The 27022-nt window shown below is 44.2% G+C and overlaps 1 protein-coding gene across 2 annotated transcripts; it reads right to left on the bottom strand.

Moving 5' to 3' along the window:
- Positions 1 to 1666: 1666 nt before the first annotated feature.
- On the bottom strand, positions 1667 to 26421 carry MAX (MYC associated factor X). 2 transcript variants are annotated; one of them, XM_006873058.1, is made up of 5 exons: positions 26359 to 26421; positions 25597 to 25623; positions 16818 to 16925; positions 3085 to 3208; positions 1667 to 1881 (listed from the first exon to the last, which is right to left on the bottom strand). In XM_006873058.1, the coding sequence occupies exons 1-5, from the start codon at positions 26392 to 26394 to the stop codon at positions 1694 to 1696; spliced, it is 483 nt and encodes a 160-aa protein (XP_006873120.1). In that variant the 5' UTR covers positions 26395 to 26421; the 3' UTR covers positions 1667 to 1693. The 2 variants fall into 2 exon arrangements, with proteins under 2 accessions (XP_006873120.1, XP_006873121.1); XM_006873059.1 differs by lacking the exon at positions 25597 to 25623 and having other exon boundaries at positions 1694 to 1881; positions 26359 to 26394.
- Between the last annotated feature and the right edge of the window lie 601 nt (positions 26422 to 27022).

Below are 27022 nucleotides of genomic sequence, written 5' to 3'. Positions count from 1 at the left end.
TGGAACTCTAGGGAATCGAGTTTCTGGAGAACACATCACCTCTGAACTGAGCATTCATTACCAGAAACCTGAACCCACGGCTCTGGCCAATTCCCCACAGCTCATCTGTTTAGCAGGAACCAATCTAGTAATATTTCCAGGGTTAATTCCATCCTTGTTGGAACTTCAGAATCATCCACTATCAAGGGGTCTTGTCCACTCCCTTGGGCTGGGCTGGGCTGAGCCATCAGAACGATTGGGAACAGCTCTGGCTTGTCAGTTCTTTCAGGTCTGCTCCTTGCTGGCTGCTACAGGCCCAGTGGCCTGCAGGGAGACTTTCCCTCCATCATGGCCTTGAGCAGGACAAGAAGACACAACCACAACCAAGAAGGATAAAATAAGTTTTTATTTATAGTCTTATAGTAAAGGGGGAAGCCTTAACTTGCAAGACAATTCTTCCGCAGTATGTACAACATACTTTTTATTTCCATGGAATGGAATCAAACACGGACCGAGACTACAGAGTATACACTAGAAATCAGCGGCTGCCAGGAATGGAGTAGGAAAAAGACAAAGAAATGAGGCCTAAACACATAAAACCCCTCATTGGAATCTACTGACCACAGCCAGAACCAGGGCTGGATCACATAATGGGAGACAGGTTCCTGAACGGAAGGGAAGGAAGGGGGCAGGGAAGGTTCCGCACTGGTGTGCGCGGGCTTAGTACCAGGTAAATTGCTCTTGGTATTTACATACAAAATCAGTTGGCTCTATTTCTTAGAAATGCATACGGAGAGAAAGGAAGATTTGATCATTACTTTATGAATCTGTCGCTTTGCAATACCGACATCATCAGAAATAGGGACAATTCACTCAGATTCCAATTTCAGTAGCAGGAAATAAATATCAAAACTTCATTACTGGCCCTCAATACAAAACCTGTCCCCCACCCAAGCCTCCCCTTCCCCGTCCCTCTCCCTATCAGCTCCCTGGCGGCCAATGCTTCGCCGCTGCTTCCTCCCACACGTACTCCTCCACAGGGCTGGCAACACAGGCTTCCAACAGAGGCTGAGAACAGTAACAGTGAAAGCTGCTAAAGGCTCTGCACTGCAAATCTGGCCCCACTTTCCTTTTACACCACACACTTCAAGAATCTGATCATTCAGTAAGAGTGATAAATAGCTTTTTAGGGGGAAAAAAAATCTTTTAAAAAGGAGTGGAGGGGAGTGGAGAAGTAGGGATAATTCAGATTATTCCAAACCGATCAGCTTAAAGTAGAGCAGTTCACAGATTCACAAAGTCTGTCAAATAAAGGTGAGGGCGGCCTGGGAGGAGAGGCCCAGGGAAGGAGTCCTCCAGGCGCTGGTGCCCTGCAGGCAGGGCTGGAGGAGCTGGCGAGGCAGCTGGGACACCATGTGCTCAGAGGTCCGGCCGGCCGTCTGTCCTCCACAGAAAAAGCTGCCAAGTTGGGGAGTTTTGGTTTAAAAATTCCTGGTGGGAACAGGGAATCCCTGAAGGGAAAACGCTTAAAAAAGAAAAAAACAAATAGTAGTGGAAACGGAGGAAAATGAGAGCTGTTGTCCAAGAGCTTCTATGTAAAAAAAAAAAAGTAAGAAAAATAAAGAGTCTCTTAAAGGGTTCTAACGATGAGCTGAGAGAGGAGGAGACGACGGAGGAGACAGACAGTTTTTATTGCTGGCCTGCCCCGTTTAGCTTAGCTGGCCTCCATCCGGAGTTTCTTCCTGCTCTGGGGCTCTTCAGGCTCTGACTCCGAACTGGAGTCTGAGCCCCCATCGAAGGCAGAGATGGTGCTGCCCTTGGCGTTGGTGTAGAGGCTATTGTCTGAGGAGGGGTAGTTGGTCTGCAGTTGGGCACTTGACCTCGCCTTCTCCAGTGCACGGACTGAAAGGCAACCAAGGGAGAGTGTTACAGCCTCCAGAACACCGGGACTAACCAAGTCTTAGACTCAGGGTCCAGCCTGTTCTCCCTAAGGGCTTGTTGGCCCCTGAGGTTCAGGGCGGCTCAGAAGGAATTCCCTTCTGGTGGCTGTTCCACCAGCAAACTTCCATTTGCCCCCTCTTCTCCCAGCCAGGCCCAGGGGGCCCTGTGGACACTGCCAGCCACCCACCCAATCCTAAAGAGAAGACCCTGCCCCGGAGGCTCGCTGTGGAAGTCAACAGTGTAAGAGCAGAGGAGATGAGGCCTGGTGATGGCAGGCTCCACACGGGTGCAAAGGTCACACGGAGCAGCTCTGACTACATCACCCACAACAGCAGGGAAGGCTGATGTAATCTGTATCACTCAAAGAAAACGATCGGCTTAGTTCTCATGTACAACATCCACTTGGAACGACAAGCTGGACACTTGGAAGCAAGTCACCAATACACACAGACTACCTGGGTCCGTTGGCACATAGTCCCTACACGCAGGCTGCTCGGCCCAGTAACCCGCTGACGCCTCCCGCTGTCCTTCCCGTGGTTCAGCTCATCTTGAGCCTGGATGGTCAACCCATTTATTTTATTTTATCTGAGGTGTTCTATCCCAGGTGGTTACTTGCATTTCCTTTTACTTGCATCTTCCATGAGGGAGGAAGAGAAGTGAATTCCCCAGGAACAAAGAACTTGATCAGCTCTCGCTTTCCCCTGTGGTTGTAGGAAAAGGTGGGTGTGAGCATTTGAGAACAGCATGGGCCTGGCCCAGACGCTGCCCTGATTGGACTACCATTGTCAAGGGGGAGGGCTCACTGTCCCTGGACATCTGCAGCTCTGCTACTTACACAGTACACTCCACTGCAGGACCTCAAAATTCTTTTCTGACACCTCGTGCCTGGTCTGACCCCTACCTGCACTGCAGGCAGAGCACCTGGGCCCCAAAGAGGGGAGAAATTGGGTCAGAAAAGATACAAGTCTCCAGTCAGCTCCCCTAGACTCCACTGTCTCCGCACTGGCGGCTCAGCTCCTTCCTCAGGATGGCTCTCAGCTCAACTACTCAGGCCCCGAGAAGCAAGGCCAAAGCTGCTTCTGCACGCATGCGTCGTAACTAGCTCTGACTCTGCAGGCCAGGTGCAAACGCAGGGCCAGCTGCCCCACAAGCTCAAGTGCTCACCTTGCTGCTCCAGAAGAGCATTCTGCCGCTTGAGGTCATCAATATCTTGCTGGTGTGTGTGGTTTTTCCTTCGCATATACTGGATATACTCTGTGGCTTTGTCTAGGATTTGGGCCCGGGATGCCTGTTGCAATATGAGAAAAAGCACAGGGGACAAAATAAAGACCTAGTCCAAGCAGTGAGGGCACGGTGGGACAAGCCTGAGGGAATGAAGAGTAAGTGCCATGGAGAGCCTTCTTTGCACCAGACGCTTCAGTACCTTACCTCACTAGCAGTCTCACAAAGGTAGCTCCACACACCGGGAAGGTGAGGCTCACAGAGGCTTACTGTTTTCTTCAAAATCACCAGGCAGACAGTGGCTCTGGAACAAATCCCAGGCCCTTTGGTTCTTAAGTAGCTGTAAGGTCTTCAACCTGGGCTATGTCTGAAACTTGGCAGACTTGCTCTATGCTAGAGCGTGACTACAGGCAGAAACACAGGAGTAAGGTCTCGGCTGCAGCTGGCTTTGGGTGAGCATAGGGACAAAGTTTTTCTTAAGGTCCTAGAGTTTACTCAAATGCTCAGACTGTTAACTATTTCCAAGTTGGGTGATGCTGCTGTATCACTACATTTCAGCTCTCCTGGCTCAAGAGGCTTGTGAAAGCTGTTGGTCTTGATGTCAACACAGTCAGGGCATGAGATTAGGCCATTTCAGGAAGCAGCCACACCTTTACCGTGACTGTGGGCAGCGGGGCACTGCCCTGTCAGAGGCACACGTTTAATACAGTAGCAAATGCATGTCAGCTTACAGTGCTTGTGGAAGTCACATTTACCGGAGTCCCTTCAGGCTGCAAATGTGTCTAGAGTAAACATGTTTGTCAGCCAGCTGACCTGGCAGAATGGCACAGTCTAGAGGCAGGGTCATCTAATAGATTAAGTATGGCATTCGTGTCACCAAGCTCCTGTGGAGTAGAAAACTCTCTTACTTGGGATACAGCAGAACTCAATAATTTTGTGTGAGAACCCCAGTGGGTCCTAAATGACCGGAACACAGCAAGGAGAGAAAGACAAAGAAAACATCTGCACTCAGGCTAGCAAAATCACATCCTTTTGTATTAAATCCTGACAATCTGTTTCTCAGGCTGAGATGGGTATTAGCGAGGTTTGCAAAGCCCAAATTTATTCACTAGCTTTTCTCAAGTAAGAGAATCTTCAGGCTTTTGCTCAAGGAAATTTCCTCAAAAGAAAATCTTTCATGTTCAATCAACAGTGTTTACCTGGTACATGGTACTGAGCAGATACTGCGGGGAAAGAAAACGTATCTGTCATAGTTTCTTTGGCCCCCAAGCTAACTATCTAGTTGAAGAGGGGAATCTATATACAGATGTCGAAGTCACAGCCAGCCCTGACACATGATACCTAAGTTGTATGAGTTAGACAGGTCCTGGGCCGTAGGCATTCTGGCTTGGGGGGTATAGCTACTGTATGCCAGGCACTCAGACCCACTCCATCTGAAATGGTAAAGTCTGCATTAGACCAAAGTGGACTTTGTGGGAAAGGGTCACTTCAGGCACATGTGAGGGCAGAGGATGGATGAATTTCTTTAACTGAGTAGGTTCTCAGATTAGACAGCAGGAAGGCGAGCGAGTAAGTAGCAACATGGGTTTACAAATCTAGTTATGAGGCCACTCCATTCCTGCCAAAGGGGTCTTATTACAGTCTAATTACTAGGTGATCAAATAAAAATATGAGGCACAGAATGAAAAGGGATGGATTAAACTATCTTGCCTTTCAGGATACTAGAGATGGAGGGAAAAATGATCAACATTATTATAGGCGGCAGAGTGGTATTGTGGGGAAAATAGTTTGAGAATCAGGAGACAGCAGTACAGTCTAGGATCTGTCATCAGCGGGCTCTGGGAATGCAGACACAGAACTCTTCAGTGGCCGTCCCTGTTGCTGTGAAGTGCCATCGAGTTGGTTCCGACTCAGTGACCCCATAGGGTCTTTTCCAAGTAGCAGCAGGTGGGTTTGAAGTACTTACCTTGCAGTTAGCAGTCCAGTGATTATTCTATGGCACCACACCAGGTGACCGGAAATTCTCTCAGGCTCATCTAGCCCTCCCAAAATCTCCCCCTCTCCCAGACCAATAGAATTGCTATGCATATTTACACCCCAGTCTCTCTTTAAATCTGCCTATTTAAAAATTACTTTTCAGTCAACGGTTCCCAGAGGGCAAGATCAACCCTTATTTAACTACTTGTGTAAGAACATCTGGGGCAATGGGGATGGGGTGGGGTTGGGGGTGGGGCAGCAAAAATCTCTGACACCAGAGAGCAATTGCAAATGTTCAGCGAGAACTTTTCCTGAATGACCAGACTGAAGAGCAGTCTTCATGCCACCAACGTCGCCTCAGACTATTTATACATTTATACATGAAATGATGAAATTAGGATCCAAAAGGGAAAAGTAAGCAGAAAGCACAGTAAAACCAGAAGAAGGACCTGTGAAGGGTGGCAGTGTTCACACATCAGAAGGATGGCAGTGTTCACATCAGGGTAGCTTTTGGATGAAGCTAAAATTCAGAGACGTTCAGTACACCGAGTGGCCTAAAAGGCTTTAACCAAGGATTGAAAGCAGCGCAAAGAATGCTCCACCAGCCCTCCCTCCCTCCAATCCTGCTGAAAGCAGAAGCATCCGGCTCGCTCCCAGGCTCCTCTCCTTCACTCCCACAGTACCTAACAAGAATTAAAATCAAACAAGAATTTAAAGCACAAAACACCGAATTCCTCAATGGTTCATGGAAGAAAAAGCCAAAGAACGAAGATAGAAAAATGCATCTCATCTAAAACCCCATCCTAACCACACAAGAGCACATGACCAGCCAGCCACAAGGTTAAAGTGCAGGCAGGCCCTTCCTTGCTTTTATGAGATTATCATACATGAAGAGTAAACATGAAACCAGGAAGAAAGCCTGGGATTTATGATTACGCAGTATGGAATGGTTCTGAGCTTTCAGTTTCTGTTTTCATTCTCACTCAGCTGAGCCAACATGTGACAATCTATTAGTGAGTATGACTGAGGAGAGAAGCTCTAAGTCCACAATGGAGTCCACAATCAATTGGTGACTTTGGGTACTCAGGCCCAGGATAATAGTCTTTATTTGCTAGTTTATACAATTTGCTGTTGTTTAGTGCCGTCAAGTCAGTTCCAACTCTGTATAAGGTTTCTGAGGAGCAGGTGGTGGATTTGAACTGGCCAAAGCTGTGAATTCTGACCCTGCTTTCTGAGCAGAAATGGATCTCTTAACCATTCAGCTCTGAGGCAAAATGGACGGGGGCTAAGGAGACAGAAGGGAGCAGTGTGAGTTAACGCAAACGGGTTCCTCAGTCCTCATGGTCTCTGGGAGTCAAGCTGCCAGGCTCTCTTTCAAACCCTGGTGACACACAGCTGTACAAACAATAACAACAATGAGGGCAGTCCTGGCAGCAGTCAGCAGCTACTGAGCCTTACTGCCAGCCAGGCATCCTTTAGATATTATTTTTCCTATTTTGTAAACAAGGAAACTGAGGCACAGAGGTGTCACTTACCCCAAATCAGTCATGTAACTAGCAGGTAAGAGTCAGGATTTGCACCTCGGCAGGCTGGCTTCAGGATCATGCTCTTGAGCACTGAACTCCATATAACATGATGCATAATCTCATTTAATTCACATTATCATGGGGGAGGTACTGTTACCTCCTGACTTTACTGAGGCTCAGAGAGGAAGTGGTCTAAGATCACAGTGCTAGTCAGAGGCTCACAGGATTGGAATGCAAATCTCCATGACTCCCAAAGTCATGCTCTTCCCATTGGATCGCCAACCCACACAAGGGTGGACATGTCTTCTATTTTCCTGATCTCACCGACAGTCTTCCCTAACTGCTGCCACTTCTTCAAGTGACTGTCACGGTCAACAGGCACTTCTTTATATCAACCCATCCTCCAGAGGCACCATTTTTACACAACTCTGCCCCACTCTATGTGTTGGAGTAAAAATCTACTACATATTTCAATGGATGGCCTCAAATCCAAAAGAGTGTGATTTCAATTAGAAACTTTGTAAGACCTCAAATGATTCCTGAAGTAGTTAACACTACTGTTCAGGGTGAAGTCCAAGGTTACTAAATCCCATTTAAGGGAGCTTATTTTTCAATTTTTTTTCATATATACATACTCCATGGTACACCACCACCATACATACATAAACACACACACATACACACACACCATTTCTGGAGTGATGAAATCTTATTACGGTAACCTGGATTTCTACAACTCTAACTCTTTTGAAGGTGGGTAGGAAGAGGTAAGGAAGAACAGTAGTGTGCACTAGACTGTGAGCCTCAGGAGTACCAGAAGCTATCAGCACTGCTGATTCAATTCAAGGTCCTAATGCTGATTCAAGAAACACGGATCTTGGGTCATTCCCATCTCCTCTATACACAGAGTAGACAGGGATGGGAAACTTGGGCATTGGCTACCCAAAGTAGGGGGTGCTACAAAGGCAAGAAGTGACTGGCTTACAAGCTTTCAAGAGGGAGCCTAGATCCAGTGGGTATGAAGGAAGGTAGAATCTCCACTGAGTAATATCCAATCTGTCTGGGTGGGGCTGATGAAAGGAGATGAGGTTAGGTCTCTTGTTACACAATAGTGAATAACTGTTATCAGGACTGATTGTGAGGGTTAGAAATGTAAAGGTAGACATTTTGTAGCAAAAGAAGGGGAGTGACTGAATTTGTAGTCTAGGAGCGGAGTCCCTGGGATCTTCAAGGGAGAAGAGTGGAGTGTGGGACCCTACCCAGAGAAGCAGTGATGCTAGAGATGGAGGCAGAGACAATGGCGTGGAGAGATGGAGCAGCTGGGGACTTTAGACCCAGAGAGGGAGAGGGGCTGTGTGCTGACGACAGGGTGGCAGGCTTGCAGGGTGGATACCCTTTGGTTGGTTGATGATGCCTGAAGGGGATTGTAACCGTGGCAATGAAACGATATACGATAGGATGAATGTAAAGCTAATGTTCTCCCATGTAAAACTATCACATAATTCATAAAAAAAGAAACATGGATCTTAGCTCCTTGTCAAAAAAGAAGAGATTCTACATAGCTGATGGGAGTCCTGGTGTAGGATAAGCACTGAACTATTAACAGCAATGTCAGTGGTTCAAACCCACCAGCCACTCCTCGGAAACCTTAGACCAGGTTACTATGAGGCAGAACTGACTCCATGGTGCTTAACAATATCACCACTGAGCTGATATTCCAGATGTCTTGTTCCCTTAAGAATCAAAATGCAATGTTCTGAGGGGTGAAAACAGGCAGTTACACAAACTGACATGTGTTTTATTTTGTACTTAAGAAAAATTTTAAAATGCTAGTTTTTGAAATCTACACAAACTTTTAAACATATTAAGAACAAGGCTGGGCTGACACAAAGCTAAGGAATCCTGGAGGCACAGTGATTAAGCGCTCAGTTCGAATTAAAAGGTTGATGAATTGGAACCAACCAGCTGCTCTGTGAGAGAAAGATGTGACAGTATACTTCCATAAGGATCACGGGATTGGAAGCCTTATGGGGTTACTAGGAGTGGGAATTAATAGTTGGTTTAGGGCAAAGATGGTGTAAATTTACATCTGAACAAGCTATCTTTTGGTAAAAATAATGTTAAAGACATGCAGGAGATTTAGTTTTTTTTTTTAAAAAAAAAACCTTTCATCACCCCCCCTTCCTTTGGGGGGTGGATAAACAGGCTTTCAAACCATACAGAAGTGGTGATTGCACAACATTATGAATGCCCTAAATGCCACAAAACTGTTCACTTTAACATGGCTGATTTTGTGTTATGTGAATTGACTACATTAACACTAATAAAAAGAACCTCCCATCAATGCCCACCAGTGAGGCTGCAGCGGCAGTGGTGGAGGCAGCCAACTTCCGTTCCCCCAGCCCTGCCAGCCTGCTCATCACTGGGGAGAGGCAGACCCATCACCTTCTGTAAAGGGCTTGGTTCAAGCTGGGAGGTGGACACTTGTGTAAGGGGCAGCACAAATCATTTTTTAAACCTTACAGGCTTGTTTCTTGTGTCCTTTAGAAACAAAGGTGTGGTCCTTCTCTATCAAATCTTTGGCCACAAAGATTAAGAGCACACAGTACAGCCACTAGTAAATAAACATGTGGGGAAAAAAATTATTTACTCTCCTGGCTAGTAAATAAAATACACAATGAATCATGTTACCTTTTATCTATGGAATTTACCACAATTAAATTCCAAATCAGTACTCTCAAGACACTGCCAAAACTTGTTGAAAAAGTAAGAAATGAAAAAAAGATGACATGAAAAATAATCCTCTTGAAAGCAATTTGGCAACACAGAAAAAAACAGGCTGCTCAGATCCTTGGTCCAATAATCCAACTTCTGGAAATTCACTCTAGGGAAATCGTCACATACTCCAAGATGTTCATCACTACATTTTCTACAAAATTGAACAACTAGAAACAACCTAAACATCCAACAGAAAAATGCTTAATGACTAAATATGAACACTATGTTGTGGGAAAAAACGCCATATTATATGCAAACAGTGAGCAGTAACATTTTACTCATCCTGGTGTGGGGCTGTAGGGTAAGCACTGGACTGCTAACCATGAGGCTGGTGGTTCAAATACACTAGTCCCTCCTTGAAAACCCTATACAGGGTGGGTATAGTCGGAACCAACTCGAAGACACTTAACAACAACTAAAAAAAAGCACGCATGTGAGGAGACAAGAAAGGAATACACAATTGATAGATAATACTGAGAGAAGAGATAAGCAAAATAAGACTTTTCCCTGTCTTCATGGTACTACTAAGGTTATTTAATAGTTATGTGACATTCAACAAATGATCATAAAATATATGTAAAATTACAAATAGGATAAATGCCTTGGTCAGTGCTATGAGAGGGTCTAACAGGGCTACTGTCTGTCAGCCTGAAGGATCACTCCATTTCCTGGCATAAGGAAATGATTTGGTTTCAACATCTACCTGTTAAGGAATTCAGGCTCTAATGGAAATGAAGCTGAAACTAGGTTCAGTGTTTTTACCACTTATTTGCTGATCAGCATATTACCTAATCTTTGTTAATTGTTAGGTATAATTCTACCAGAACATGAGAGCAAGACCTTTCAGAGTAGATACTACTCCCGGCCCCTAGAAATATAGACAACACTCATCTGGCTCTTATTCATCTAGGGGAGCACCACAAAGTTGACGGCTGTTTTCTTTAGAGAGGAGCAAACCTGCTGTTTGTTCTGAATCTCTCAGCACTACACAAACCATGTTCCCAGCCCAACTCTGTGGAAGGTGCTGAGAGGCAGCGCTCATGTCCTCACACCAAAATTAACAAAAGCTGAACTTAATTGAGGAAAACGTTTTTAGTTTTCATTTAGGATATATTTTCTCTTTTCATCACAGCTCTATCCAGAAGGAAGAAATCCTGGGCACAAGCACCTGAGACAGCAATAAGCATCATCAACAGGAATTCAGGAAGAGACTTAAAGGCCGAGAAACTACCACAAATTACTGAGAGCTCCAAACGGTAATAGAGAAACAGAACTTTCTGTCCTAAAGTAGACCACAATAAGGAGACAGTGTAACTGGATCCAGTCATCTGGCTGAGGTGTTATAGCAAGCTTACTTGAATGTGAGAATTATATCACAATTGTAAAGGCAAACTAGGTGAGCTCCCTGCTGGCTAGGAGCCAGTCAGCACCATTCCCTAAGGACCAAAGTGAAGCCCCTTAAAGTGGAACTCTTTTTTTCCCTTAGAAAAGTAACATTTATAAAATGAGGCTGCAATTAATCTTGCCCTTACTCCCTTCTTCTGGTTGACTGGCTGCAGGTTCTAAGGCCACTACCTCTCTTCTAGCTGGCTCCAAGTCCAGCTGAAAAACTGCAAAGGAGAGTAGCACTGAAGACACACACCTTCTAACACTCTCACACACACATGTCCACTTTTAACACTGCCACCTATGACAAGACATAAATGGATGCCAATTGTAATAGTCTAGTTTGGGGGCTCAAAGCAGTCATGAAGACTCAAAGAATTTATAAATTGTAAATGATCCTCAACACTCTGCACCTTAGGGAGAGGATTTTGTAGTAGTCCAAGGATTGCACAGCCCAGATTAGTTCTTGATTCAAGGAGTTCCCAAGACAAACACAAGATAAACGCATTTAAAGCAAGATTTCTTTAAAATTCTTTAAATTTGTTCACCCCTATGGAATGCTGGAGTTCTAGTGGCACAGTGGGGTAAGCACTTGGCTGCTAATCCAAAGGTTGGCAGTACAAACCCACCAGCTACTCCATGAGTCGGAATCAACTTGGCAACAGTATAGAGTGTTTGAAAGATGAAACGTGGGAACAGTCCTGAGTTCTAATCCCTGTCCCTTACACAATACTAGCACCGTGATCCTGAGCCTGCTTCCTCTGATGAACAGTAAAACCCACAGCTGTTGAAGTCAATTCTGACTCATAGTTAACCTATAGATCGGAGTAGAAATATCCCCTAGAGTTCCAAGACTGTCCATCTTTATGGAAGCAGTTCTACCGTGGACAAACTGGTGGGCTCACACCGTCAGTAGTAGTTGTTGTTAAGTGCCGTTGAGTAGACTCTGACTCATAGCAACCTTCTGTAGGGTTTCCAAGGTGCAATCGGTGGGTTTGAACAGCCAACGTTGTGGTTTGCAGTTCAGGGTGAACCAAGTGGTGGGCTCACACCGTCAGCAGCAGCTGTAATTGTACCAACTGAATTGCCGTACAGATTTAACTTAGTATATACAGGTTAGTTACTACTGTTTTCTTTACATAAGTAAAAGGCAACCATTCTTTAGGATGTTTTATTATATCATGACAATACAGGAAACAAAGGATAAATGGGAGTTTGGGTCTCATGCTCAAAGCTCTCTCTCCCTCCAGAAGTATCCCCTATTTTTGGTTAAGATCTAAGTCAATCAACTTCAAAAACAAAGAGTTTTCACTTCAAAAACAAAGAGTTCAGCACACACATGATACACTATCAAAATGTTAAGCAAGAAGTCCCCTGGACAGTAAAGATGCTCTAAAGTTCCACGGGAGAAAGATGAGGCTTTCTGCTCCCACAAAGATTTACAAACTCAGAAACCCTATCTATACAGGGTCGCTATGAGTCGGAACTGACTCCAAAGCACACCACCACTGCCAAGTGGCCCAAACTCCAACAGTAAAAGAATCATTTCCTGATTATTGACATGCTACTGGAGTCCTGGTGTGGTGCTGTGGGTTAATGCGTCAGACTGCAAAGTCATTTGAACTGCAAGGTTGGCGGTTCAAGCGTACCAGCTGTTCCCTGGAAGCCCTATACAGGATCACTATGGGTTGGAGTCAACTCAACAGCACATAACAAAAACAACAACAATCTTAATTACGACACTCCAAATCAGCATGACTCAATTCTGTTTGGTTCAAATACACTTTTAAAAAACTGCAACAATTAGGAAGAGCTCTGAATAAGGAGAGTCCCAATGCATCGCTAGACTCTGCACCTGGGAAAGAATGTTGGCAAAGGCGGGAAGGGCTGGGATTCAACCAGAGTAAAAAGTCATTCCCTAATTCCCTCTCGAAGGAGCTCTGGTAGTGTAGTGGTTACGAATCGGGCTGCTAATCTCAGGGTCAGCAGTTTGAAACTACCAGTTGTTCCGCGGGAGAAAAATGAAGCATTCTGCTCCCGTAAAGATTTATAGCCTCGGAAACCCTATATAGGGTCGCTATGAGTCGGAACCGACTCCATGGCACACAACAACAACAACTCCCTCTCCATGTGAACTATGTGCATTCTCACAGCACCGGAGGATTCCAAAGTTAGAATGGCACCTAGTCAATTCTCAAAGTGGCTCTGTAAAATCTGCTTCCCTTAAACCTGTCCCTCCCCACAGTCTTGCTTCTTCTCTGCACCTTCCCAGCACTCACTCCAGTGTAACAGCAGCCTTTGTCTCCCTCTGCCTGGAATGCTCACTACCAGATAGAGGTACATGTGGTGTACCTTCCTGCCTGCCAATCTCTGCTCACCTTCTTGGGGTGGTGCTGCAGGAACACCACTGGACTGTTGACCACAAGGCCAGCAGTTCAAACCCACCAGCTGTTCCATGGAAAGCCTATACAAGGTTGCTCTGAGTCAGAACTGATATGATGGCACTTAACAAACACAACAGTGAAACATCTGCCTGAGTAAAACTGCCACCTTTTTTTCGCTGCTTAGTTTTTCTTCATAGCATTTATCTGACACACTATATATACTTGTATTTCTTTTTTAAACTTACATCAGTTCCTTTAGTTTTCTTCCCACATCAGAAAATGGGCTTGTTTTTGCTGTTTTGTTCACTCTTATACCCCAATATCTATAGTAGTACCTAGCATGTAGCAGGATTCAATAACTATTTGACTGGAGTGAGTGAATGAATAAGTGATGGTCCAAAACCAATGACCAACTATTCTGTTGGTAAGGCTACCAAATTCAAACCTTTAACTTTCTTGAAAAAGGAGACAAGATTTAGAATCAAGTGGTGAATAAGGATGTAAGGAAACGTGACATGTCAATGTAAAATGTTCTGGGTAAGGAAGAAAGTACAGTTGAGCTCCTATGACATGTCTCCCCCAAAGTCTTCTCACATGTTAAGAATGTCACCTGACTGGTAATAAATACAGAATCCCAGGCCTGACTCCAGAAAATCTGATTCAGTAGCGATTGTGATGTGGACAGTCCACAGGCCACAAATGAGAAACACTGCCTTGGCATCACTCTTGGTTAGATAAGAGACTTTAGGAGAAGGCAACTCTTGAACATTTAGTTCACTGAGGTGATTTTCATCAATACCATGAAATAGGAGTAAGCATCAACTGTCAAGAGTTTAGCCAAGCCAAGGAGATAATCCTTCGCACGTGGGTACTTTGATTAAAAAGAGGGTGTGCCCCTTTAGCCATCATAAAGATTTCCAGTGGTGCTCAGACAGTACTGGGTCTAGGAAGCTGTTATTCCAGGTAGTATCTTGGTTCAGGGCTATTAAACCAAGTCCAAAATAAGTAGGCAAATTCAGTTTTGCAAAACTACATATTCACATGGCCTGTGACTTTAAATTTTCTCCATAAAGGTCAGCCTTAATCCATGCTTCAGCCACATGGCTCAAATAAAGGATAAAGCACACACATGACTTCATATTCTGTGACAAGTATAAGCAAAATGAAATCATAGTAAATCCAAATAACCAAATAAATCCAGGGACCCCATCACACTGCTGAATCAGGAAAGCCAAAACGCAAATTTTTCTTAACAAAAAATGCTTGTTTAGAGTCCCCACTGAATAGTTTTCATCTTGTCTAGATGGGTCTGGTCAAAAGAGATGGGGATAAGATTCTTATGATTCAATAGTGAGTAATAGTTATCATGACTAATTGCGACTGTCACAATTGTAAAAGTTTTGTAACAAAAACAGGGGAGTAGTTAATCTTACAGTCCAGAAACAGAGGACCCCAGGACCATCAAGGGAGGAGAGCAAAGAGGAATGCGAGACCCTATCCAGAGAAGCAGCGACACCAGAGATGGGGACATGGAGAGAGGGAGAAGCTGAGGACTCTAGATTCATGGAAAGAGAGGGACTGAGAGTTGGTGACCAGGAGGAAGACTTGCAGAATGTGCCCTTTGGTGGTGTAAATTATTATATACGCCTGTTGTTATCGTTAAGTACTGTGGAGTCGGTCCCAACTCACAGTGACCCTGCACAGGGTTTCCTAGGCTGTAAATCATTACAGGAGCAGAAAGCTTCATCTTTCTTCCTCGGAACGGATGGTAGTTTCAAACTGCTGACCTTGAGGTTAGCAGCCCAATTAGTAACCACTACTCTACCAGAACTTCCTGCTGAGTGTTAGAAAAAAACCTAAAGTGAAGGAGCTCTGGTAGCGTAGTGGTTACGAATCGGGCTGCGAACCTTAAGGTCAGCGGTTCGAAACTACCAGCTGCTCCGCGGGAGAAAGATGAGGCTTTCTACTCCCGTAAAGATTTACACCCTCGGAAACCCTGTACAGGGTCGCTATGGGTCGGAACTGACTCGATGGCACTTAACAACAACAACTGTTATCTGATGGTACATGGAGGGGATTATAATCATTGTAATGAGACAAGGTGTATGATTTGTTGAATGTAAAAATGATGTTCTGCCCTGTTAACTTTTTCTCAATTCACAATAAAAACTTAAAATAAAAATAAAAATGCTTGTCTAAACTTTGGATCACTGGACCAGAAAAACACAGGTCCTCTTCCCAGTTTGCCACTTATTCCACGGAATTCCTGTAGAAACCAGCCAGCTACATTCTATGTCAAGGATGGAACTAACTGTGCAAGCAGATGTTTCCTCCAAATTCCAAGGAACAACTAACTCTAACTCAGGCTTTTACCCAAAGCTTCCAACTTTCCTCTCAAATGTAGAAACAGCTGGTGCCTACCTCTCCAGGAAAACACTGGAAGGACACCAGTGGGAGGGGCAGAGGGGGAAAGAACGGTTACTTTTTTCTTCTGTTTCATATGACTATGTCTCTTGTGGCAGTCTTTTGTTCCCAAGCTTATGATGGTCTTTATACTCCTTAGAAATAATAGCCCTTGGAATTGGAAAATCACAGTGTCTAGGTTAGCTCACACACACACCTGCAAATTTTTGTTTAAAATACATTCTAACTTTGAACCACATGAAAGGCAGTCTCATTGAAGTCTACGACCCCAGGACTCTTAGTGCTATCTACACAACTATGAACAACTCTCTATACTACACTGCATACTTGTAACAATTTCTTGCTTGAGTAATTTGTTACAATTAATGCTAATTTTATTGAGTCTTTGGTGAAAGTTACACAGCAAGCTAGACTCCCACTGGAAATTTCCACACAATTGTTCAGTGACTTTAATTACATTTATCACAATGTGTCAACATTCTCTTTACATTGTTTTTGTTCCAGTTTCATTACTTAAGTTTTCCTGCCTTTTTTATTGTCTCATCTTTGCTTTGAGCAATTGTTGACCTTTGATCACTTACTGATGGTTTTTAAGTAGAGCACCCACCTTATGGGTGGTAGTGGTGATTATGTGCTGTGGAGTGGGTTCCAACTCATAAAGACCCTGTATAGGGTTTCTAAGGCTGTAAATTTTTGCAGGAGTAAAAAGCTTCATCTTTCTCCTGTGGAGCAGCCGATAGTTTTGAACTGCTGACCTTGAGGTTAGCAGCCTGATTTGTAACCCCTTTGCTACCAGAGCAGCTTTGAGTTTATGGTGTACTCTGCTATTATGCTTAAAGGTGACCATAGGAAATGAGTTTTGTTCTAGGTTTCACAAGTGTAATCCTAATTTAAACAGCATTACTGAGTCCTGGTGTGGTGCTGCAGGGTAATGCAATGGATCATAAGGTCAGTTTGAACGACTCCACAGAACTTTACAACAACTGATGTCTTATAAGCAGCTCCAGTACATCTGACACATTTTACTTATTAAAGATGAAATAAGCAGATAGAGTGTATGAGGTACCTTCAAAGTGGTTTAATAATTAAAAAAAATAAGAGAACCATGTCATCTGAACAGCCTTGATTACATTTCTTTCTGCTTAGCCAGACAGCAAGTTCTGAGCTAGTGGTGGCTAATCAGCTTTCTTAATAAACTCACCTTCTCTCCTTGGAGTGATGGGACTGAGTCCCGCAAACTGTGAAAGCTGTCTTTGATGTGGTCCCGACGTTTTCGCTCCAGTGCATTATGATGAGCCCGTTTGTCAGCCTGGTAGAACGGGAGAAAGAGCACATTAAAAACATCACTCTTTTTTCTTGGTACAAGACAATGGAGTATAACCTGGAAGTACATGCTGTCAACGCCGTTCCTGGTGATTTCACTGAGAAGGATTTGTTGTGGTGGACAGTTAGGAGTCTCCAGATTTAGGATCTGCTAAAGGGGAACAAAGGGGTGAGAGAAAGCTGTGACAGGAACATCCAGAGTAGCTCGATGTATCCAGCTCATGTGCAAGTAAAAGAAAAGTTAATGTGACTCTCCTGCAACACCAAGGCCTTTCCCCCAACTGACTGAGGTGACAGACCAGCTGTCAGTCTGTGGTTGGGAGCGATTAGTGAAAGGTCCCTTCATAGGATGTCATCGCCTCCACTGTAAGAGATTCCCCAAGGTGGGTGCCCAAGGAAAGAGTTAAGTCATTAGTTTAGTGCTTCTTTAGTGTGAGACCCATCCATCACCATGAATCTGTGTCTGGTCTGCAGCCCAATAAAGACGCTCGGTTAGGATCTTCTAGCTAAATTATACAATAGAAACAGAAAACTCAGATCATGAATCGGAGATCATTACGACACACCTGAGAAGGACGCCAACTGCATTCTGAGTTCCTGTTTTCTAAAGCACATCCAAGGTACTACCTTGCCAAGGGCTTCCCCTCACACAGGCTGTGTCAGAAATAAACAGTTCATAGAGGGACATCAACCAGCTCTATGGAAATTTCCTCAAGTACTGGTGGCAGGTCACATTTACTAGGCATTATTTAAATGCTCACAGACCAATGCTTTTATCCCTGTCCTGCACAGAACCACAGAGAGGAACAGTCAGCTGGAGAGGAGGGAAGACTGTCAACCATCAGGAATATGGTAAACGGCACTAGAACTCCAGCAGAAGTGACAGTGCTGGGGAGCACTGTAAGTCCACTCAACGGGCCCCCACCAGAGGGCACCTCCCAAACAGGACATAGACATTTACTTAACCCAAAGTACAAGCGTCATCACATCTACACTTAGGGAGTTATGAAAAGAAAAATACTCAAGCTCTGAGAACATCCCGGAGTCCGTATAAAGCTAGCCTGACTTTACCTCAGTGCAAGTCTGTGTGTGGAAAGCTCCGGTAGCTTTAATCCACCAAGACAGATCACAGGGATTTTTTATAAGAATAATGCTGCCTCAAAAGGATCCCGTTACTAGACAAGATGCACAGACAAAACTCTACTCTCAAGACAAGAATTGCTGTTGTTGTGGTTATGTGCCATGGAGTCAGTTCTGCCTCATAGTGACCCTGCACAAGGTTTCCGAGGCTGTAAATCTTTACGGGAGCAGAAAGCCTCACCTTTCTTCCGCGGAACAGCTGATAGTTTCAAACTTCTGACCTTGAGGTTTGCAGCCTGATTCGCTACCAGAGTGAGTGGTGGGGATAAAAGGATTGGAAGTCCTCCTATTATCTAATCCTAAAGGTCTGAGTCATGCTAGAGGAAGAGTAGGTCGGGAGCAGCTGTGATAATTTTAGTTACTTCCTGGTCTTCAATTCAAGGGCAACACCTCACCTCTAGCTCTACTGAATCTGACACATGGTTTTCATCACGACAGCATATTACTCTTTTCCAGGGCATTTCTAAAGTGTGCCTTATCATGTCTGGATTCACAGCAAATGGAATATTTGCCGAACCACCACAACATAGGAAACATTACAAGGAACTAAGGGGACAATCACACAGGCTAGAGAGCTACTCTGCATCATAGAACTTTATAGCAACAAACAAAACGGTGTCTCAGAAACATCTGTACTAGCAGTATAAAATATGAAGATTATTATAGACATTTAAATCCTTTTCTAACTTACTGTTCCCCATAGTCATCTATGGAGTCCTGGTATGACACTGTACGATAAGCAGTGGACCACAAATTTGGTTTGAACCACAAGGTCAGTGGTTCAAATTCACCAGCGGCTCCTAGGAAACCCTATACAGGGTCCCTATGAGTCAGAACCAACTTGATGGCACTTAACAACAATAATAGTCATCTATACAGCACTTAACAACAACAACAACAATACACATGTAAATTGGACTGGGTTCTAACCTGGACTATCACTAAAGAGCTTAGAAATTTGAGGAATGACATTTGACATGTATGGGACTCTCCTGTGTTGGCTATGTAATTCCTTAAAATGGTTTATTTACATGCAAATTAACAGCCTAGCTTTGGTCCCCAGCAGCAGCCCAAGATACTCCTGTCTTCCAAATCACCCCATTCCTGGCCCTCTTCCCAGCTGAAGAGCTGTGCACAGAAGCTATGACACCAGAGTTACCCACAATGCCTCTTTTTGATACAAATAAAATTTGAAGTGTCTGTTTTCTTTCTGGGAGAGCCCTGCAAATCTCAAACAGCTAGACCTGAGGTGTACTTGGTTTCACTCAGGCCTGCACCAGAGGGGTGGAGCTAAGTATAATCTAACACCAAAATTATCCCCACAATGCACTAGCCCCTTTCCATTCACTGAGCTCTGAAAGGACTCAAATGGACAAGTCTTTTGGCTAGAGGATTGTAAGTGAACTTGGCTGTGGACCATCAGCAGAAATCTTGGCTTCTCATCTGGGGAGCCAGCCAAATTTGAGAAGTTGGCTCAACAAGGAAAAGCAGCAGTCTACTGCCTGGGCTGGGGACTGTTCTCAAAGTAGTGGATGGAATTTCTGTGGACTAGCAGGAGAGTGGCATCTTAGACCAATCCCTGCTGCCAGGTCCAGCTCTGAGCTGCTACGCCGAACCAATTTTAAGGCTCTGAGACAACAGCAAGGATGTATTTTTCTCCTCCCAAGTTCTCACTTGAAAGAGTTGGAAATACGCAGGACTAACGTGTATAATTCCAGGGAATTAAGCGATACCTGTTCTGGTGTGGTGCTGTGGGATAAAAGCACTGGATCATAAGGTCGGTTTGAGCCAAAAGGTCGGCGGTTCAAATTCACCAGTCACTCCTTGGAAACCTTATACAGGGTTGCTATGAGTCGGAACTGACTTGACGGCACTTACCAACAACAACATAGTGGCTTAAAATAGCATATGAGAACCTTTAGACATGGCTGAGAATTCAGTTTGAGAATCATTTCTAAACCACAGATCCATCCAGCATGATAAAATTTCCCCTCTTTTCCTGCCCCCTACTTCATTTAAAATATGGGCCAGGTGTCAGACTTATCATTGCCTTGTTAACTGTCTTCACTTGCTGGCAACATTTTTCGAAGGGGCCAAGAAAGGAAAACTGGGTAAAGACCCCCCACTGTGAGGCGTATGGGATCCTCCCACAAACTTAAAACTGATTTAAAAGGGGGATGGGGGGGGATAATTGTGTCGTGAACAAAGAATGTTCACCTCAGATAAGCCAGCTTTCTCTACTCTCTACTGAGAAACAGGTTTGATAATGAAATTGTGTGGTACTGTGAAATTAATTAAGAACTCAGGCACAATTCTAAGAGACAAAAGATATTCTTGCATTGTACAGCAGGTCCCCAAATACACTGAGTACACATCCTGTAAGGAAGGACACTGGCTTCAAGTACACTGGATTTTCAATTTCTACCAGAAAACTCTTCCTTCAGGGCATCTTAGGGTCACAGAAATACTAAGGGCTGTGCAGTACTAAAGAGTGGCCTACAGATGCTCAATAGGAACTCCAGCACCAAATCACTTCCAGCTTGGCCACCTCTGCCAAGGCTTCTATTCAGCCTGAATCTTATTTCTCCCAAACTTTCCACACTGGCAACCAAAATAAAAATCTTTACCTACAATTTGTCCGTCTCTGACACTAACAAGCATGTGTATTTTAAGAGTGGTAAATGTTGAAGGCAAATGTCATTCTGTTAGCCAAAAAATTTCTGAACTAGTAGGAGGTCACCCAAGCTGAAGAGGTCTATTCAAAATTAAGGAAAATCTCTTTACATTATTTCCTTCCAATGCAATGCAAGAGAATTCATCTCCATTCAAGGGATTACATCAGTCAGCAGCCTTATTTCCTTCAAGTTCTAGGCAAATAGCAAAAGGAGGGATGCACACGTTTCTCCACAACAGTGCTATCTCTTGCAAGCTATCTAACACCTACCCCCACTTAGCTGAAATTGTCTCAATTCCAATACAGAAAAGTCTCCACATACAGAGAACTAAGAGTTGTCCACTAAATATTTACTGCCTTTAAGAAAGATTAATTTTAAACAGAATGTAGTATTGTTTAGGATAATTAAGTTAAGGAGTTCTAGTGTGGCACTGTGGGCTAATGCACTGGTCTGCAAAGTCGATTCGAACCACAAGGTCGGCCGTTCAAGCTGCTCCTTGGAAACCCTATACACGGTCTCTATGGGTCAGAACCAACTCAACGGCACTCAACAACAATTAAACAATTCAACATTAACAACATTAACATTGGCCCAAAATCCTCATCAGAAAAGATCAATTTATTCTTTCTAGTAGATGAGAACCAGATATAATAATTAAAACTGAATTTTATAGCAAATTAAAACTGAATTTTGATAAACAAAAATGCTGCAACATGAAATAACAGGCAGTCACTATTGCTGTGGGTTATTGAACCAGACTACAAAGCCGTTTGAACTGCAAGTTCGGTGGTTCAAGATCACCAGCTGCTCCTCAGAAACCCTATACAGGGTCACTATGGCTTAGAACTGACTCGATGACATTTGACAACAATGATGGAGTCCTGGTATGGTGCTGTAGGAAAAGCACTGGACTGCTCACTGCAAGGTCTAGCAGTTCAAAATCCACCTGCCACTCCTCAGAAACTCTAAACAGGGTTGCTATGAGTCGGAACCAACTTAACGGTAGCGTAGTGGTTACAAATCGGGCTGTGAAAAGCAAGGTCAGCCGTTCAAAACTACCAGCTGTTCCGTGGGAGAAAGATGATGCTTTCTGCTCCCGTAAAGACTTATAGCCTCAGAAATCCTGTACAGGGTCACTATGAGTTGGAACTGACTCCACAGCACATAACCACCACCACCACAAGTGACAACAACATGATGAGGTAACCTCACAGAAGACTGTAAGAGGAAGTTATTAATTTTAAATTCTCAATCTCTCTCCTGCTTGAAGCCAAGACATTCCCAACATCATCTAACGATTATGTTTATTATCCAGATGTTGTCTACTATGTGGTACCTAACAGAACTTGGGAACACATTTATCAAAATACACCATAACACTCAAGTCATTTTAAGGACACTTTCCTTGGTCAAGAAATTTTAAAAACCAAGTTGAAATCTTTGATCGAATATTTTACCATTACTGGCATCTTGAGAAAACAACTTTATAAGACCTAAAACTATCCTTTACTTTTATCCTTTACAAATAGGCGTACTTAGATAGCACACCTGAGAGTTGAGCATCGTTGTTACCGCTCTAAGCAGAGGCAAAGTACATGCATCAGGCAGCACTTCTGTTGTTCAACTGCTTTCAGGTAAAAAGGACACTCAATTCCTGGAGGAATTTCAATCTTCCAAGTGACCAAGCTCCTTCCCGTTTGAATACATTGCAATTCCTAAAGAAGTTAAGAGATCTGAAAAGTTAAAAATGTCATGAGACATATCCAGAAGTGGAATTACACAAATCTGTTTTTCAATCTCAATAGACTCTCAGCACATTCAGCTGCCATGAAGGACAACACATTGGAAAAGGCTTTGGGATTCTTTTATTCTTTCCAAAAGAAATTTCTCAAATAGAAATAAAATAAAAGGTGCCCCTTACATAAAATATCCTGTCCCAGAAATTTATCTATAAAACACAATCAATCCTGATCCTCAAAATAAATAAATAAACATCACTGGGATTCTGTGTGATGTATTTAATCATAAATATACTGGCTTGTGGTTACTACTTCCTTTTACAAAGCTTATTGGTTGCTGGAGAAGTTGTTTTCCATTTGCACTGAGACAACAAAAAAATTCGTCAAAATAGTTTCACTTTCTCTTACAGTTAGCTTCACTAGCCTCTGTTCTTGATGAGTATCCAGCATTGCTCATGGATTAAGGTTGTGCTTCCTGTAGTGAGAGGTTACAAAACATCAATACCTCTTTTTATATTAGGACCCACAGAACCTTTCCCAAATAACTTTAAAATAAACTTGGTACATAGTCCTAAATATTTAGATGTTAACAATCTGCAACCTTTTCTGAATGTTTTTTCCAAAGGCAAAGCTTAATAGTTTTCCCTGCAAAAGTTTTAAAACGTACTATCTACACAGAGTCTGAGAGTAGAGTTGTATTCACAAAGGAGGAAAATAAAAAAAAAAAGGTCCTTTTGACCAAACTCGATCACAATAATTATACTATAAAATTAGCCTATTATCACATATCCTCCTTCTCCATGCTAGTGTGATTCTCTTTTGTCCGATGATATGTAGATAAGTAGATAGGTTAAATTAAAAACAAAGGGTCAAATCCACTTCTTTATCTACCCTCTAAAATCAGCAGGAAAATACTCAATATCTTTATACCAAACTGAAAACATCTATGTAAAACAGTTAAGATTAACTTTCTACAAGAGTGGAGACATTTTAATAATTCAATAAGCTAAATTAATTTGCATCAACACCCATTTGGATGAATATTTTGAAAAGGAAAACACTTTAAAGAACTGAGCCAAAATTTCACAAAGAAGAAAACTTCTCTCTCACTGGAAAGCCAAAATAATTCCAATTCAACTGGTCATTTTGCAAAGGAAACCTAAGAAAGCTCTACCAGGTCCTGGGGCAGATCTTACAATGGAGACTTGGAGGAGAAAAAATATTCTAACCAGACTGGGCTCCAAAAATGAAATTTCTGTTAGTGTAGACAGACTACATTATAATAATAACAGAAAAAAAAATTCAATTTTCAAATATATGTATAAATACAAGTATGTGGCAATATTTCAAAGAGAAATAAAGCCAAACAAACTCTTTTTAGTGACTATTTTCCAAGGACAATTCTTAGGATCACGGGGACAACTATACTATATCCTAGGGTTTTATGGAAATACTAGTTCTTAAAAGTAAAACTTTTCTTAAAGCTCATCTGTTTGGACCACTTGCAGAATCTTTGCTCACTCTAATGAAGAGCAGGTAAGCATGTACAAGAGTACTTGCCTTTATCCTGTGGTAATTAAACTCTTAACACCAGAGCTATCAATCCTGCAAGCTCTAACCATTCCCTAAACAGCTGGATTATCCCACTATTCCACATAAAATCTGGATCCCCGATCTTTCTTTGGGGAAAAAAAAGGCAATCTGGCAGCACTGAGCTCTCACTCCCAAAAAGAACAGCCCACTGGAATTGAGTAGTGGCTGCCCTTTTAGAAGACGTATGTGCTCCCGAGTCCTTATTTTTTCCTACTACTTTATTCCTGATAATCTCCCTACCCAGTCCCCACAGGCATTTAAATTGTTGACTCCTATTCTATACCCTTCGTCCCAAACATCAAATATTAGATATTCTGATATCTCTTTACCTCTCTAATTCTGATTTCTTGTTTATTCCTTTTTCCCACCTCTATTATTCACAGAAAGGAGCTCTGGTAGCGCAGTGGTTATGAATTGGGCTGCAAACTGAAAGGTCAGCAGTTTGAAACTACCAGCTGTTCCGCGGGAGAAAGATGAGGCTTTCTGCTCCTGTAAAGATTTACAGCCTTGGAAACCTTGTACAGGGTCGCTATGAGTCGGAACCGACTCCACGGCACATAACCACCACCACCACCACAACATTATTCACAGAACATCCATAGCACTGTCTCAGATGCCAAAGACAGTATGTACTAAAGAGTCCTGGTATGCTGCTGCAGGATAATGCGCTGGCCCTAATGTCAGTTTGAACCGTAAGGTCGGCAGTTTAAACCCACCAGTCACTCCTCAAAAACCCTATACAGGGTCACTATGGATCAGAATCAACTCGACGGCACTTAACAACAACAAATCCACAGAACCATCTCTAAGAATATTAATATTAAAACCCTAAGAAGTTACTGATAACACCATACAGACTCATCCATCACCTGTTAGCAAACCTGTTTCCTCAATGCCAATTACTCAACAATTTCCCTATTCTTTTATAACTTTATTTCAACTCAAATATAAAGGAGTCAAGAACACAAAAAGTTTCCAGTGACATTTTCATATTCAACCTTTGGCACCTCTACATTTCCACTTTCTGCACTGGTGTCTCAGATGCCAGATTCTATGGGTCTACAGACATCACATGACTTTGGTAAAACGTGACTGACTACATGTGGCTTCAACTTTACACAACTATGCAGATACTGTTTAGAACCTACCTAATCTAATCTTCTGACCACACGACCCTGAAATAATGCTACAAATTTATTTCCTGCTTAGACTGTGGCAGCTACATGCCCCATCTGAAAAAAACAACTGAAACGATTTCTTTCTTTGCACACAGCTCCTCCCACTGACTTACAGTCTCTGGAACCTGTCACCTGGGAATCGAAAATTAGGAGATTTGCAAGTCTCCCCCAACACCAAGTACAACAGAACAAGACCTCCCCCACCTCGTCTTCGCGGGGAACAGGAGAGATCACTACAATATTTAAAGTGACAAAATGATTTCTTTTTCTCTGACCCCCAAAGTACTAGAACTGAACGGAAATGAAAATGAAATGGAGAGTAGGAGACGTACCGCAGATTGAAACCTCGGTTGCTCTTCCTGAAATAAGAGAGAGAGAGAGAGAAAATAGAAAATATAGAAGTTATTTTTACACTTCATATTCAATAATCAGAAAGAAAATGCCAGCGGCGGAGGAAGCGGTGGATAGGGAGTCAGTTCGACCCCCCTCTCTCATCCCACCCACCCCACCGCACGCCCCTACCCCCCAGCAGGATCCAGCAGCCAGGCAGTGGGGCCCCGAGTGTCGCCCCTCCTTCCGAGATCCGACTGTGACCGGAGGGGGTCCCGAGCACCGTCTTCTCCCCTCGGACCGACTCAGCTCGAGGCTTCTAGACACTCTCAACCACTCTCCGCCTTCCCTTACCCCCCAGGATCCACGGGTCTCGGAAAAAGGGAACGCAGACCAAGAGAGCAGGTCCTGAACGTCGTCCCCTTCCCCAGGATCCGGACAATGGGATTCCGGGCGCATCCCATCCCTGTCCCCCGGATCCTGAGCGGGACAGGGTGGAAGCAGGCGACCGCAGCACCCTCCTCCACCGGTAAGGTGGGGGTCCCAGAGGCCGCGTGTCTCCTTTCCATCTCCAATCCCAGGAGGCCGCTCCGGTCAGGTGCCGGGAAGGGAGCGAGCCGGGAGCAAGACCGAAGCGGTCCAGCTCCGGAGAGAAGGAGGCGGCGGCGGCAGGCCGGCCCCCTCCCGCCGTCGCCCCGCTGAGAGTCCCGGCTGCTGTCCCCGCCTGACAACCCGCACGGGAAGGAAGAAGCCCCGGGACTCACGTCGCTCTCCACCTCGATGTCATCGTTATCGCTCATTTCCTACGGCCCAGGGAGCGGCCACTGCAGCGGCGGTGGGGAAGGGGGAGGGGTGAAGGGGAGGGGGAAGTCACCGACAACAACAAGCCGAGTCCCCACACACACACACACACACACACACTCACACACTCACTCACTCACTCACTCACTCACTCACTCGCTCTCTCACTCACACACACAACACGGTAGAGAACCACCTCCTCACTGCAGCACCGGATCAACGGCGGCACGCACGCCCGGTCGGCCCCCTGCCACGTGACGACTCGTCACGCTGGGGCCGCCGAGACTTGTAGTTCTCATTCTTTCGACTGACAGCCCAGCTGGAGCCAGAAAGACTACAAATCCCGTCAGGCACTTCATCCAGTTGACGACAACCCAGGTTGTTGACGGAGTCTAGAGCGCCTGCGTGTCCCATGGAGGGGGTGGGGGGAGGATGAAGTGACGCGGTGCCTTCTGGGAGTCGTAGTCCACAGACCGCGAGTTGTCAGGAGGTTTTCATCCCAAAGCAGCAGAGGAGGCTGCTGGGAAGAGAGGACACGTGGAGGGAGCTGGGAATCTGGGAGCCCCGCACCGTCTGAGCGCCGGGCCCAAGGGGCAGGGTGGAGGCACTGAGGGAGTAGCTAGCTTC

This window comes from Chrysochloris asiatica, unplaced genomic scaffold (genome assembly GCF_000296735.1).
Source record: "Chrysochloris asiatica unplaced genomic scaffold, ChrAsi1.0 scaffold00221, whole genome shotgun sequence".
Taxonomy (NCBI): domain Eukaryota; kingdom Metazoa; phylum Chordata; class Mammalia; order Afrosoricida; family Chrysochloridae; genus Chrysochloris; species Chrysochloris asiatica.
Note: the sequence above shows the minus strand (reverse complement) of the source record. Positions and strands in the feature narration are given on the sequence as shown.

Excerpts from the sequence above, each read along its gene's own strand:
- MAX (XM_006873058.1), bottom strand. The coding sequence starts at position 26,394 with ATGAGCGATAACGATGACATCGAGGTGGAGAGCGAC. Across the intron at positions 3,209-16,817 it reads CATCACTCCAAGGAGAGAAG|GCATCCCGGGCCCAAATCCT; the intron begins GTGAGTTTATTA and ends ATATTGCAACAG. Across the intron at positions 1,882-3,084 it reads TGCTCTTCTGGAGCAGCAAG|TCCGTGCACTGGAGAAGGCG; the intron begins GTGAGCACTTGA and ends GTTGCCTTTCAG.